Genomic DNA, 14,460 nt, shown 5'->3' on the forward strand with positions numbered 1-14,460 from the left:
ACCGGGATCCTTGATTCAGCTTGCGTTTTCTCCATCACCCTCCTGCTGCTCACACTTGCCCCTTGGTCTTTTTCCCACTGACTAAGCATATTTCATTTCTTTGTTGAGAATATGATTCCACCAATGCCCTTGACCAAAGTTGTCCCCACGGCCTTTGTGTGGGACTCAAAATGCAGACTGAATTTCTCCTTCTGCAAGATGGGTGCTGCTGGCTGGTAACCTGAGTCTCTTTGAACCAGTGAAAAGGACTTTGTTAAATATTCTAAAAATGTCTTCTTTCCGGTGAGGTGGGTGTGTAGTCACTTGTTTTCCATTTGAGAATCTGAGGAATGTGTGTTTGGGATTTAGGAAGGTTGGAGCTTTTGGGAGGGATTTTCCTTTGCTTCTGTCTCTCCCTTCCTGGTGATGGCCGTTCACTCAGAGCATGTTGTCTTCTGACAGAACAAGGAGCCGTGAACTCTCAGCTACACCCCATACTCTGGTTCCAAAAGGAATCCTGAGCACAGCTGAAGGCTCTCTTGGCTCCAGCGCTGTGCCTGGGAGCTGTAGCCTGGGGCTTTCTGGCACCTTCTGGACTTCATTACTGGTGAATGGAGCTGTTAGAGGTTAGGGTGGACAAGATTATGCTGAAGGCTACCCAGCGTGGCCAAGAGCTGTTGCTGGGTCTGGGTACCTTGAGCCCCTGTTCTTTGTGTATCTCTGTGTGTGTGGGCTGTGGCCCTCCCACATTTTGTGCTGCGTGGTAGAACACGAGGGGCCTGGGCCCACTTCACAGACTTACATGATGCATTTGGTGTTGAGCACTCAGAAGTGTGTCGCTCGGCACTAAGAACGTGAATTCAAACCTGAGTGGGTTTTATGGATGAAAGCCTGATGCTCGGAGAGATAGGGTCACTATCTGTGTTTGTGTTGCTCGCCAGCTGCCTCAGCCAGGTGCAGAAGCAGTGCCTGAGCATCTGGTCTGCTGGGAGCCCCTGTTTTGTGGCTGGAAGTGAGGGGCACTGCACGAGCCTCCCCGCGGCCTGCTGGTGAGAGCAGCCACGTCACACCCTACTTTCTGAGTCCTGGCTGCTGCATGGGGGACCTGTTTCCTTCTGCATCCTAAGCCTTGCTCTGTTTTCTTCCCCCACATAACAGGCTCCCTCTGTCCCCCAGTCTGTTCAGAGTCTGGGTCTTGGCAGCTGTCGGTTGCTGGCTGAGGAATTTGGAGGAGGGAGGCCTGGCTGGCAGAGGTGGGAACCAACCATGCTGTGCCTCGAGGGTCAGGGCTCTCAGGGCGGGCATGGCCTCCTGGTGCATGGATGTTTCTGTGGCAGGTGGATCTTGATATTTTATTCATCCCTTGATTTGAACTTTTGATTGAAGTGAATTGAAACGTTTCTGTCAAACCTCATGTCACCTCCTCATTTTTTTGACCGTGATGGCAGGGCATAAGTGCAGGGCGTACGTTGCCATAGATTTAGGGAACCACGCAGTCAGGCCTTGGCTGTTGTCGGCCTTGCAGGCCCATCTCAAGGAAGCCGACCCGGGGCCTGTGCGCAGGAACAGGCATCCAGGAGTGGTGAGCAGCGGGCAGGGGTTCATTCCTCTGTCCTGGGGAGATAGGGCTGCTTCTGAGTGAACGGGTACTTGAACTTGGGTCAGCGTTGGTCACAAAGGGGACTCCCTTTGACCATCGAGGTCAGCTTGAATCTGGAGGCTCTCTGAGCAAATGTGGCCAATTCCAGCAGGTCCTTTGCTTCTCTTCCCTGGCCCTGCATCCCTGATCGGTCATGGAGTCCTCTGGACTCTCTCTACCCAGCTCGGTGGACAGCAGCCCCTCATCCCAGGTCCCCCAGCCTTGGCCAGGGCAGAAGGTGGCCCAGGTGAGCTGCCTTTCCCCAGCACTCCGTCTGGCCCTGTCTCTCATACACGTTGCTAGGGCACGGTCTCTCACTGGTGGTGTGTCTTACTGAGGAGAGTATGGACAGACCAGGGCTAACATCAGAATTTTGGATTCTGCTATCATGGGTTGTTTTTGGAAGCTTCTGTTAAGTAATGGGCATGTGAGTGTGTTCTGGTTAACTTTCTCAGAACATGAACCCAGGCCATTTGGAGGCCAGCCAAGCTGGGCTGTGGGCACAGAGCTATGCTGGGACAGGTGAGTGGAGGCTGAGGCTGGACATCATTTCACACACCCCAGAGATGCCTCCCCCCGCCAGCTCCCTCCCTCTAGGCCTGCCTCCCCATCCCAGGGATGCCCAGCATGGGGCTGCCCCCTTTGCAAACTGGGCGCTGACTGCTAGCCACCTCTGCTCTGCTTTGCTTGCCTTTTCTCTTTCTTTCCTACACATTCTTGCTTTTCCAAATTCCTCAAATACTGGTATTTTGGGACTTCTTAAAAAATTTCTCGGTGTTTGGGGATAGGTTCCAGGAGCTAGTTATAAATGAAACACATGATTAAGAGAACAGAATTTAGTCTGTGAACCTAGAAAGGAAGCCAGTATCCGAGCATACCTTCCCTGACTTGGAATCCTGGGGGTTTCCTGATGTCAGGAGGGCAGTCGATGTAAAGAGTCGGCTCTTCATCCCTGCCAGGAAGGAGACAGCATTCTCCCCCACGTGCTCTGTGCTCTCCGTTGCACCTGAAACCTGGACTTTCCGAGGATTTTTCCCTCCTGTTACTTTTGTTTTGTAGCTGTACCTTCAAAATTGTGTTTCTCTGTCTCTGACTACTGGAGGCTGCAGCTCGGCCTCAGGGCCCAGGGTGAGGCCCAGGCCAAGTCTCAGGGTTGTTTGTGTGCCCTAGGAAATCCACCCACCCCGCCCTGCCTGCAGCCTTGCCCCAAAGGGGGAGAGTCCTCGCGGGGAAGGACTCCTGCAGACTGGGCCTCTTTGTCTGCAGGGGGAGCTGGTGACAGCTTCCAAGGCCATCATTGAGAAAGAGTACCAGCCCCATGTCATCGTGAGCACCACGGGTCCCAACCCCTTCAACACGCTTACCGACAGAGAGTTGGAGGAGTACCGCCGGGAGGTGGAGCGGAAGCAGAAGGGCCCCGAAGGTGAGTGTGCACGGGTCCTGGACACACTGGTCTGCGCCGCATGCGTGGTGCCCAAAGAGAGAGAGAAAGTGCTCTGCGAGCTCCTTTGTGCCCAGGCATTGACGGGGGGTGATGAGGACTGTCGCTTACATGGAAGATCAGCCTTGTGTTTGGGGTGAAGACCAGAATGTTAGGGGCACCTGGGTGGCTCAGTGGGTTAAAGCCTCTGCCTTCGGCTCAGGTCATGATCTCAGGGTCCTGGGATCGAGCCCCGCATCGGGCTCTCTGCTCAGTGGAGAGCCTGCTTCCTCCTCTCTCTCTCTCTCTGCCTGCCTCTCTGCCTACATGTGATCTCTGTCTGTCAGATGAATAAATAAAATCTTTAAAAAAAAAAAAAAAAGACCAGAATGTTATTCCTTGTACATTACCTAGTTTTGGGGGATTAGAAGGGGAAACGCACTTGGGAACGGTCTGCTTAGGAGGGAGGTACAGCCCGGCTCTGTGGGAGACTGTGTCCAAGAGCCAGGCTGCTGTCTTTCTGCACAAATCCAGAGGGTCTCCCTGGGCAGGGTGTGGTCGCAGGCCCATGTGCTAGCATGTTGACCTGCTTCTCCTGCCTCTGCCGTGAAGGCTCCCTTTCCCTGAGCAGCCTTGGTTGGTTACCAGGAATGCCCTGGGCACAGACACCCCCCATCCAGGAGGCTCATGTTGCGTCCTCAGGGCCGTAAGTTCCAACCCTGGTCTTTGTACTAAAGCCTCCTGAGCAGGGACCACACGTCTTTCCCAGCTTGTCCCGAGAAATCAGCCTGTGGGATGGAAGTCCCATGGTGTTTGTGGCCCTGGGTCCACGGGGGATAGTCCAGGCACATGTGTGTCTGCCCTTTGGGCTCTTCCGATGTTTGGGAGATCTGGGTTACAGGAAAACGTTGTTTGAGTGAAGCCACAAGACACACGGGTTTCCTTGCACGTGAGGCTCCGTGAGGGGTGTTTCAGCCATTGAGCGAATGGGGTGTCTGTGACCATGCTCTTTGACCACTGAGCTGTCTGCCATGGGAGCACTGACCTGGGGGACGCTGCCAGGAGACCCCTACCCAGTGCTGGCCCTCGGCCCGGGGGGTGCCACACGGCAGCACTTCCCGCAGGAGGAAGGAAGCAAGCCTTGGGGCTTGGGCACCTTTCCTGGTTGAGGGAGCTCCTGGGAGATGGAAAGACCTTTGTTCCCAAGCATGTGGCTTCAGGAAGTAGGTTGGCATCTCTAGAGATCAGAGGCCCTGCTGATGATAGCCGCTTATTCAAAATATGAGACTTAGTGATGTCAAGCTGTTAATATAAAAAGTTCAAATGAGAGAAAGAGATTTAAGGAATTAGGATAATATTGGTATGTATTTTTCCCTAAATGAGAGGTAGACTCGGATTTTTCTGGATCCTGGATCCTTGTACCTGCAGTTTTCCCTCTGGTCCTCTTCAGCATATTTTACTTCAGAAAGTTAAAGTATAATTGCCAGGTTTAAATTATTGGTAGAAAATGCTCTGGATAAAAAAATGAAAACCAATGCAGTGCTCATGTGACATCCATTGGGGTGGCGGGTAGGGTGAGGGTGCCTGGGGCCCCGGGCTCCTGGCTCAGCCATGGGGAGAGGGTCCTCAGTGGAGCACAGGTGCAGACACACCGGGGGTCACAAGTCACCGTGTGTCACAATGTCAGCTCTGGCAGATTGTCTCTGGAATAAGTGGAAATCTATTTTTTATCCGGAGTTGGTTGAATCTTTGAGATTCAGATCCACATCCCAGTCACAATCAGTCTTCTTTGTCCCCTTGGAGAGATGAAGACAGTGTGGCCGTGAGCCCTCCTAGTCTTTTGGATGCCCCCGAGAATGAGAATATTCCGCCTCGAGGCAGCTGGATGGACAGGGCAGGAGGGCCTGGCTGCCTTTGAGGAGGGTGAAAGCCCATGATGTCTGACGTTCTTTACTGTGTGCTTCTCACTTTCTGTCCGTCTGCAGAGAATCTGGACGAGGCCAGAGAACAGAAAGAAAAGAGTCCTCCAGAAGCCCCTGCTGCCCCCCACACCCCCCCCAGCACCCCCGTCAAGCTTGAGGAAGGTGAGCTCTGGGGTGGATGCGAGCGTGTGGCTGCCCCGCTGTGGGAGGGTGCGTGGCCTCCTGTGATCCGGCGTCTGCCATGAGAGGCCGATTTCGTGTCCTGTCCAGTGAGGGAGAGTGCCCGGGTGTCAGTAGTTGAACGGACAGTGGTGAAGAAGCAAGTGTTTGCGTGGAAACCAGCGTGACACATGGTTCTGAACTGGGCCCGTCTCCCTTGCTCCTCCTGGTTTGGCTCTGTCCTGGGTCCCTCGAGGCAGCAGATTTGGTAGTGAGACATCAGGACAAGGTGGGAAGCTAGACTTGGGGGATCGGATCCCATCTTCGTTTATGATGTCCATTTTGCCCACTGCTTACGCATTTCTCAAGCCATACTGTGTCCAGATCACCCCTCTGGAAATGTCTTCCATTGTGTCTGGGCTGCAGGACCGCGTGTGACCTGCCGTAGTAATCAGTCCGTGCAGCGTGCTGGCTTCCACTGGCCTCTCAGACCACCCACTGTGTGTCTGTGGTGTGTGGCCTGCGTGTCTGTCCCTCGGTCTTCCGTGTTGTGCTTCCCGTGCCTTTGGGGAGCGTGTGGCTCGCCTTCCTCCCCACTGTTTGTCCACAAGAATGGCTTAGCCGTTCTCCTCCTGTAACCCAGTGGCTGTGACTGAATGCCTAGATTCTCTCCCTGTGCTTTTCTCTTCTGCGGCTGCGTTACAAGCAGGAGGCGGATGTGCTAAAGAATACCTCTTACCGTAGTAAGTACCGCCCGCGTCCGGCCTGCTGCTCAGCCCGCGCTCCCTGTGCTTTGCCTCACTCTCCTGCTGCTTTGTTGCTTAGTGAGTTCTGTTTTCTGTTTATTCAAAGTAAAAACAGAGCCCCCTTGCCCCTTTGTACCCAGTTCCCCCTCCCAGGCAGTGGCATCTTGGCAGAGGCTCGGTTGCCGGTGAGCTGGGTGGTGGCAGCTTGCCCTGGGGGCTCCTGGGGACCGAGGCAGTGCCACTCCAGGCCTGTGACCTCAGGAGTTCCAGGGCGGTCACGTGGCCCTGCCGAGCCTGTGCTTGCCCGATGGGATCAGACACACACGCAGACTAGGTTCAGGCAGGTGGGTGTGCCTCATGCTGCATGGGGGTCGCTTTTATTGGGATCTGGGATTAAGCTGAGAGCTTAAGCATAATTGGGGGGTGGGGCAGGAGAGCTCTGATGCTCTTCATGTGGCATTTGGTCACATGGTAAAGTTCCCCGAGGCACCCACAGGCCACCTCTGCATACCAACTTCCTCCTGTCCCCCTAAGTTAAGGACATTGAACTGTCCCAGGACAGCAGGTGGCTCAGGGGAAGGCTGGGGTGGCCCCAGCCTCCCAGAGCCGGAGCACTAAAGCGTTTGTGGCCCAGAGCCTCCTGCAGCCGCTTCTCACCCGCGCTCAGCGCCGGCTGGGTCCCCTTGGCCCGGTCTGCGGCTTGGTGTCTCCACACTAAGTTTAGTTTTGCCTCAGCAGCCAATCGCTTATAACTCTATAGGATGTTATAAAAATCTACAAAACTGGTTTCCCCCCTGGTCAGAGTCTCTGTAGAGATCTGGTGATGGGAACTTTCCCGGAAACCCGCCCTCAGCCCGTGACTTCACTGCGAGTTACCTTTTGCCCTTTCATGTTCCCTTGTACCCCGAGTTCCTGTGTTTGAATGCTGAAGCTGGCCTGGTTTTTGTCCCTGTGCCTCACCTTACAGTTCCCTTCTGTTCTTTCATTCTCCAGCCTCCAGTGGCTTTATTTTGTTTGATGTTGACACAGTGCACACGAGGTCTGGAAGTTAACCATAGTTAACCATGGAGTTTTCCATAGTTTTCTTCTTGGGGGAGACCAGGTTTGTGGACCCAAATTTAGGCCTAATTTCAGGACTACTAATACATGCCCTTAGGGTTCTAGAACAGACTCCTATCCAAGTGTTAAACACAGAACAACATCCTAGTGCAGTGCTGCTGGCTTGTCCAGCTCTCTGCCTGGGGCCTGAGGTCCCAGGACCATGTCTGAATGCCTCGGTCTGTCCGCACACTGTCCACGAGGAGGAGCTGAGAACGCCCCCCCCCACCCCTTCCCACTAAGGTTACGTCTCCGTTTTGTACTGTGAGCCTTGAAGTAGAGTAGACCTGATTTATGGTTTCTTGTTGTCATGTCAGTAAAAGCCCCTAGAGCCCAGCCCCACGGCCGTCTTGGTGCAGGGCACTGCCTTTCTCGGGGTGCCCCACCCAGGTCCCACAGCTGCCCTTCAGCCCTGTCTCTCGCCCCTGCCCGCCAGACCTGCCGCAGGAGCCCACCTCTGGAGAGGACAGCGAAGCTGCCACCTTTAAGCCGACTCTCCCCGACCTGTCCCCTGATGAGCCTTCAGAAGCGCTCGGCTTCCCCACATTGGAGGAGGAGGAGGAGGGGCTCTGTGAAGCCCACGAGCCTCCCAGCCCCACCAGGTCCCCTGTGGCGGCCAGCCCCGAGCCATTCTCCGCCCAGGTGGCAGAAGAAGCCACCTCCCCAGCTGCCGAGGAGGCAGCTGCTGTGGACCCTGGCAGCGACGGGTCTCCCGGCAAGTCCCCTTCCAAGAAGAAGAAGAAATTCCGCACCCCCTCCTTTTTGAAGAAGAGCAAGAAGAGGAGTGACTCCTGAAGGCCCGTCGCGCGCACACTGTTGCCACCAGACTGCCCCCATCGTGTCCTGTCTTGTGTCATGGAATGCAAAAAGCCCATCCCTCCACATAGCTAGAGCTCTCCTCACAGTGTGACCGAATCCCCATGTAGACCGGTGCTAACCTCGTGTGCGCATACAGCGGGCCTCCACCTGGGGGTGGGGGTGGGGAGCCATGTCTCTGTGGTCCCCTCGACTTCTGTCCGCCCTGCCTGGGCCAGCACCCCACTTCGTGCACTCCCCCGGGCCCGGACGCCCTGGTTCTGGCTGGACAGCTGGAGGCCCTGGCGGCTCTGGCCTTCCCTCCCTCTCCTTATGTGGTGCAGTCCCCATGCTGTGTGTCTCCTAGGCTTCCCTTCACCCCCACGTCTCAGGTGACTGGGTCAGACTTGGAGCTTCTGCAGGCATTTCTTGCTCCATGGGTCGTAGCTACAGAGCTTCAGCCCTGTAAAAGCACTCCTGAGCCCACTAGTGGCTCCAGGCACCCTGACGGCCTTTGATTCTGGGACTCTGCAGCAAAGGGGCCTGTGTACACCCCATGCGCCCTGTGCATGTCTGATGGCCCTGAGGCCAGAAATGGGGTTCAGTGGCCTCCACTTTCTTACTGGGGTTTTCAGATTCCTGTCCTAGAGAAGAGACATGAAGAGTGAGGAGAGTCCTTTCTAGAATTTTCTTTCATCAGGTTTGCAATTCAGCCTCCATTTTTGACCGTGAACATGAAGGAGCTGCTCTTGGCTTAGTTTCCCCCTCGGTCCTGCTGCGGAGTGCCATAAAGCGCTGCTCACTTCCTGCACAGGAGATTTGGGAACCGGGTAGGGAGTGCCTCTTAATTTAACCCAGTCTGAAGGATTCCCTGGTTTTGGTAAAAGGTCGCTTAAGATAGAAGGGGATTCAGTGGTCCTTCCCCAGCTTCTCACAGTAGTCATTTGTGGAGCCGGGCCTGCCTCTCCTCATGGGACATCGTAAATTTTCACTGAGATTCCTGAAAAATCTTGTGCAGCTGCTCAGCAGACACTAGTGGGGGCACATTCTGGGGGCTCCCTGGCGTAGGCCTGGCTAGGTGCTGGCTCATCACCTCCCTAGAAGTGGGCTGGGGTCTCCCTCTCCTGACCCCAAGCAGAACCTGAGGCTGGCTGCATGGCGCCACCCGCTGCTTCGAGCTTTCCGGAGACTTGCTTTCTCTGGGGTATGGTTTTATTGCCTTGGTGGTGTCCAGGTTCCCCACCCTCACCTTGTCCCTCAGTTAACCATGGACTCTGGCCCTTCTTTTGTCCCACATATGCAATGACTTCCATCTTACTTTTGTAGTTTATTTTAACTCTTTGTATCACATGAAGTTTAGTCGTGTATATGGACACAGGCTTGGGAGGATGGGTCCTGTGTCCTTCACTGTAACATGTTTTACTCACAAATAAAACTCTTTAAGCAGTTTCCTTGTCTAAACTTGGGAAGCAGTTTTGCATTTAATTGCTTTCCTTTGCTCCTTTAAGATAGGACTTGTCTCGAGTCCCAAAAAGAGAACCTCAAGTATTTTGTTTTTCAATATTTATTCAAGAGAGACAGACAGTGTGGGTGCGTGAAGAAGAGGGGCAGAGGGAGAGAATCTCCAGCAGACCCCTCCAATCCCCCCCCCGCCGTGCCCGAGCATAGAGCCCCACAAAAGGGGCAAATCCCATGACCGTGAGATCATGACCTGAGCTAAAATCAAGCGACGGAGACCCCCAGCCCCCCCCCAACTGTTTAATTCTTGATCAAACACTGTTGCTTTGCACTGGGGAGGATCCTGCAGCCACAGGCCAGGGCAGGACATGTGATGGGGAGAGCCCAGCACAGGGGCCCCCGTCTCCCTGCTCTGCCAGGGTTCAGGTTGCATCCCAATATCGCCCAGCGTGTGCTGAGCCCAGGCTTGGAGGGCCCCGTGTTCCACGTTCTGTCCTCAGCCTCGTGCAGAATGGCAGCTGACTTGGGAAGAGCCTGGGACACTTTTCCATGGAGCTCTAAGAGCCTTCAGTTTAAGTTGCTGCTTCTGGTGCTTGGGGCTCTTGGGGGTGGGGCTGGTGAGGCACTGCAGGTATCGGAGAGAGGCAGTGGATCTGAAACAGCTGCTTTATTTTGACATTCAGAGGCCTGGTGGACACTGTGCTGCTGAAAAGAGAGGCCAAGAGAAAGCCTGGAAGGTTTTGGAATCATGCTCCCAGCGGGACAGGCAGGGCCAGCAACACCTAGGGAGGAGCCAGGAGGGTGTCAGGCCCTCTGGGGCTGCAGGCCCTGGGCTGTCCTGGGTTGGGCCCAGGGGGAGGGCGGTCCCTGGCCCAGGCCTCCGCCTGCCCCACGCCTCCGCCTGCCCCAGCGCAGGGCGGGGCTGGCTCAGCTACTCAGCCTTGAGAGCGTGGGCTGGAGGCCTCAGATTCCACAGGAGCAGGAAGGGGAGCAGGAAGAGGCTGGAACACACGGTGAAGCAGACCTGGGCCCCTGCCAGCCAGTACGCTGTGGAGAGACAGCCTGAGTGGGAACGCGGGCCCACCCTGGCCCTGCCACCCCTTGGCCCCAGGATGGCAGCAGCGCGGCCCTGGCCCTGAGCGCTTACCTGAGGCAGCCACCATAGGTCCCACTGCCCTGGCCAGGGCGCCCAGGCTCCTTAGGGTACCCATGATTGTACCTTTCTGCCCGGGTGAGCCTGCGGAGGAGACGGGGAGGAGGCCATCAGGTGCCCGTAGGCCTCCTCCCAGCTGGGGATCTCTGGCGACAGAAGGGCTTCTCACCATAGTTGGCAACCACAGAGGAGAGGCAGGGCACCACGACCGCGGCAGCTGGTGGGAGACACCAGGAAGGTTGAGGTCAGCCCACAGGAGACACCAGGGGGCCTGTGACCCAGGAGCCCCGGCCCGGGGAAGGCCCACTTACCAAAGGAGTACAGCAGCAGCCCCAAACCCAGCACAGGCAGCGTGAGCCCCCAGCCGATGAGGAGGAAGGCCGGCACGAGCAGCAAGATGGCCTGGCAGTGGGCACAGTGGAGATCAGGACCCACCCCTGCTGTTTCCAGCAGGGCTTAGGCCACAGCAGTGCTCCCCACCCCAGCCTTCCCATGGAGCCCCGTACCCGCTTCACAGCTGCAATCTCCCCACCAGGGCTGATCCTCCGTGCGTAGGCACCCTGCACGGCGGCCATGGTGAGGCCGATGAAGAAAAACATCTTTCCCTGCTGCAGGCTGGGGGCGGGGGAACGGTGAGCACCCGGGCCCTGCAGCTGGCTGAGCGCCCCTGCTTCGCAGGCCAAGCCAGGGAGCCGGGGTGACAACCGGTTCAACACGGTCCTCAGGGCCAGGGTGGGAGCAGCCCTGCAGCTGGGGCGTCAGGCCGGGGAGATGGCAGGATGCTCCCAGGCCAGGTCCATCGGGGACCCAGCACCCCTACCTGCTGAACTGGAAGCGCTGGTGGGCAAGGAAGCTGAGCGTGTACTCCAGGCCCGAGAACAGGAAGAGGTAGAGGAAGTACACCAGGCCCAGGCGGCGGAGGCTTTTAAGTCCTGGCAAGCAGTGGGGAGAAGCTGACGAAAGCTGGGGGCAGGTCTGGGCTGACAGAGGAAGGGACCTGTCCCACCCTCACTCAGGACGGGGGTGGGGGTGGGGGTAGGTGGGTGGCTCCTTACTGTCTCCAGCTGGTGGGTCCTGGCCTTGGGCCACGGCTGAGAAACGGAGCAGGGCCAGGGGGCTGAGCAGATCTGCAGCAGCTTGGAACCCAGGGGTGATGGAGGGTGCCTGGGGTGGGGGCAGGACTGGAGGGGCCTGCCAGGCGGCTGGGGAGGGGCAGGACCTGAATCTGCCCTGGCCTCCAGTCCCTCTGACGGGCTTTAGGGGCAGGGGCACCAGGAGAAGACAGCCCAGCCTCCCCTGGCCTCCCCACACACCCACAAACTGAGCCCCCAGCCCCGGGACCTCTCAGTAGTCTTTCTGGGTCCACCCTTACCCGCTTCTCTGGGGGCAGGGTCTCTGGCAGAAAACAGAAAATGAACAGCAGGTTGGAGGCAGCGAAGAGCAGGGCCAGCCAGGGTACTGTCTCCGTGGGCAGGGAGGCACCCAGCATGGGGCCCAGGGTGAAGCCCAGCGAGAAGGCCACCCCGATGACTGCCTGAGGAGAAGGCCGCCTGAGCCAGGCATGAAGACCCCAGGAATCCCCAGCCGCTCATCCCCTGTCACCTGCACGCACCATGCCTCGGCTGCGGGCGGAAGGTGAGCCCAGATCAGCTATGATGGCCGTGGAGAGGCTGACGTTCCCCTTGCTGATGCCCCCAATCACCCTGGAGGCCAGGAAGGCCGCGAAACTCCTCGAGGCAGCCCACACTGCATATGACGTGGCCAGACCTACCTGCCTCAGGGTGGAGCCCACAGGGCGGGTATGGTCACCTGAGGCCACCAGGGGCCCAGAGTTGGGCCGACAAACCCAGGTCACATCCTTGGGGCCTGCCCCATTCTAGAGCATCCAAGGGCCACTTGTGTTCCCAAGGTCCCCATAGGTGGCTGGAGCAGCTCTGGGAAAGCCTGGCTGGGCCACTCCCTCAAGCACCACATTCAGGGGGCAGTGAGGGGCCAACCCCCTTTCTCCCCAGAGGGCTGCCGCACATTCCCACGCCTCGGACACCGCCCCCACCCCCCCGTACCAGGGACAGCAGCATCACCAGGCGCCTCCCCAGACAGTCCGAGATCGCCCCCGTGAGTGGAGCTAAGAGGAACTGCAGGAAGGAGAAGACTGAGCCAATGAGACCTGGAAGAGACAGAGGTTTTGTTCCCCGAGGGTCTGGTCCTGCGGGGTGAGCCCTGCACTCCCACACCCTGGGCCTCCAGCTGAGGTGCCTTGACCACCCGTGGACATTGCGCTTGGATACTGGCGGCCAGTGCCCAGAAACAGGAAGGTGGGGACAAGGGCTGGGATGGACTGGAGGCTGGGCAGAGACACACATCCGGAGAGGGTTGCAGGGGCCCCAGCGCGGAGCTGGTGGGCCTACCTCCAAAGAGGACGCTGTTGTACCGCTTCTCTGCGGGCATCCTGATCGCAGCGGCAAACCAGTCCACTCCCCGCTGCCACGAGCCATAGAGGGGGTCCTGGGGGACACGGGACTGTGACGAGGGTGCGGGGCGCGGGCAGCTGTGGTGGGGGGAGTCGGGGCGCCTCTAGACATGGACGAGGGGCAGTCTTACGTGGGCGCGGCCGTGGCTCTCCAGCAGCCCTGGCAGCAGGGGCAGCAACAGAGTGAAGGCCAGAAGGTCCAGCAGGAGGCCGAGGAACACCACAGTGATCACGCGCTTCTCCTGCGCCGTCTGCGGGCGGATGGGTGGGCGCGGGGTGCAGCTCCCTCCGGCTCCCCAGCCCATGATTCCGCCTAGCTGAGAGGGTGGCAGGTCTGCATGCGCCGCGCCTCTGGGTACCCCAGCCCTACACGGGGGTAGACTGAGTCCCCCAGCTCCTGCCAGGCGCCCGGCCAGCCAACAGCCACCAAGCACCCTAAAGAGAGCGCCTGCCCGCCCCGCTCACGGGCGCCCTCCCCCGATTCCGGGAGGCGGGAAACTCAGGGTGCGGAGTTGCGCAGAGAAACCGCAGCCACGGATGCCAACCGTCGCCAGGGGCCGGATGAGGGCATCGCGGCCCTGGGCACCATACCACCCCACACAGCCATCCCCGTCCTCGAGCGGAGCGGGCGGGTAAATTGAGGCCCGGGAGGAGGGCGGCCCCGGGCCCCCGCCCGCCCGGAACTCCAGACCTCGCCCGCACCCGGGACCCCGCCCCACCCCGGCTTGTCTCCCGGGCGGGACAGCGGGGAGCGCACTGGACGCGGGAGCAGCCCCGCCCTGCACTTGCCGCGGCCGCGCGCTCGGGGCGGACGGACGAACGAACACCGAGACACACACAGACCGATGGACGGATGCCGAACAGATCGCCGGGCCCGCCGCCGGGGGCGTGACGCACACCAACCATGCCCTCCGCCCCGGAAGTGGGAACGCCGAGCTGCTTCCTCTTCCGGCCGACGCGGTCCGGTCGTGGGCCGGGTCTGGAGGGGTAGCTGCGCCCGCGGGGCAGACCCTGCTGGCAGGGTCTCCGATGTGCCGGCCCGGGGCTGCGACCGCACACACCTGTGTCCCGGGGCCCTGGACAGGGCGGTGGGGGCGGAGGACCCTCGAGAGCGGCAGCGGCCGTCCTGGCCCCGGAGGCCCCGGCCCTGCCCGCCGGGTGACAGGAGCGTCGGGAGACGCGGCTGGGCCCCCACGGCTATGTGCGTGCAGCCCGGCGCCGTATTCCGAACCCGGTCCCCGTCGCAGTCCGCCTCGCGGAGGCCGGGAGTCCGCTCCCACCAAACCGGGCGCCCCTTTCCCGGAGGACGCGCCTGCTCCCGCGCCTCAGAGCTTGGCCGCGCGGGTTCCTGCCTCGGACGGCAGAGCGGGAGTGTCCTGAGCTGCGGTCCTGTGATCTCCGCGGGACGTTAGAGTGAGGTCTCCGCACCTGACTGGGTCTCAGGCAGAGTCCCGGATGGAAGGACTCGGTGAGTTAAAGTCGCAGTAGCAACGGCTGGGGGACAGCACAGGCCGTGCGGGAACAGCAGGCCAGGCCTCCTCCCTGTGCGGTGTGACGGGGCCTACACATGTGGAGCGGTGTGCCCAGAGGGGAGCCGCTGGCCCTAGGGGAGGCCCGCCGG

The 14,460-nt window shown here is 59.0% G+C and overlaps 2 protein-coding genes across 28 annotated transcripts in view; one reads left to right on the top strand and one right to left on the bottom strand.

Annotated features, from left to right (window-relative positions):
• Positions 1-9,207, top strand: part of ADD1 (adducin 1) — an 88,975-nt gene extending 79,768 nt beyond the window's left edge. For 4 of the 9 annotated variants that reach the window (XM_047718676.1, XM_047718678.1, XM_047718677.1 and 1 more), the window contains 3 exons: positions 2,885-3,041; positions 5,024-5,122; positions 7,400-9,207. In XM_047718676.1, coding sequence (XP_047574632.1) covers positions 2,885-3,041; positions 5,024-5,122; positions 7,400-7,758 — 615 coding nt within the window. In that variant the 3' untranslated portion in view covers positions 7,759-9,207. Of the gene's footprint in view, positions 1-2,884; positions 3,042-5,023; positions 5,123-5,828; positions 5,864-7,399 lie in introns of those variants that run through there. The other 5 variants (XM_047718681.1, XM_047718683.1, XM_047718682.1 and 2 more) reach the window with 2 other exon arrangements.
• Positions 9,208-9,864: 657 nt separating this feature from the next.
• Positions 9,865-13,760, bottom strand: MFSD10 (major facilitator superfamily domain containing 10). 19 transcript variants are annotated; one of them, XM_047718706.1, is made up of 13 exons: positions 13,629-13,753; positions 12,971-13,156; positions 12,778-12,874; positions 12,433-12,536; positions 11,982-12,140; positions 11,742-11,903; positions 11,425-11,571; positions 11,190-11,301; positions 10,876-11,036; positions 10,681-10,771; positions 10,539-10,586; positions 10,364-10,453; positions 9,865-10,263 (listed from the first exon to the last, which is right to left on the bottom strand). In XM_047718706.1, exons 1-13 carry the CDS (start codon positions 13,743-13,745, stop codon positions 10,148-10,150), a joined length of 1,590 nt encoding a protein of 529 aa, XP_047574662.1. In that variant the 5' UTR covers positions 13,746-13,753; the 3' UTR covers positions 9,865-10,147. The 19 variants fall into 19 exon arrangements, 18 of the variants coding, with proteins under 18 accessions (XP_047574662.1, XP_047574664.1, XP_047574670.1 ...); XM_047718708.1 differs by lacking the exon at positions 13,629-13,753 and adding an exon at positions 13,559-13,580 and having other exon boundaries at positions 10,876-11,044; positions 11,982-11,991; positions 12,971-13,152; XM_047718714.1 differs by lacking the exon at positions 13,629-13,753 and adding an exon at positions 13,559-13,579 and having other exon boundaries at positions 11,425-11,533; positions 11,982-11,991; positions 12,433-12,504; positions 12,971-13,152.
• Between the last annotated feature and the right edge of the window lie 700 nt (positions 13,761-14,460).

Source organism: Lutra lutra, chromosome 2 (assembly GCF_902655055.1).
Source record: "Lutra lutra chromosome 2, mLutLut1.2, whole genome shotgun sequence".
NCBI lineage: Eukaryota > Metazoa > Chordata > Mammalia > Carnivora > Mustelidae > Lutra > Lutra lutra.

Coding starts and splice junctions, on each gene's coding strand:
- MFSD10 (XM_047718706.1), bottom strand. CDS start 13,745: ATGGTTGGTGTGCGTCACGCCCCCGGCGGCGGGCCCGGCGATCTGTTC. Junction 12,875..12,970: donor AGAGCCACGGCCGCGCCCAC/GTAAGACTGCCC, acceptor CGTGTCCCCCAG/GACCCCCTCTATGGCTCGTG. Junction 10,587..10,680: donor GCTGCTGCTGTACTCCTTTG/GTAAGTGGGCCT, acceptor GTCTCCCACCAG/CTGCCGCGGTCGTGGTGCCC.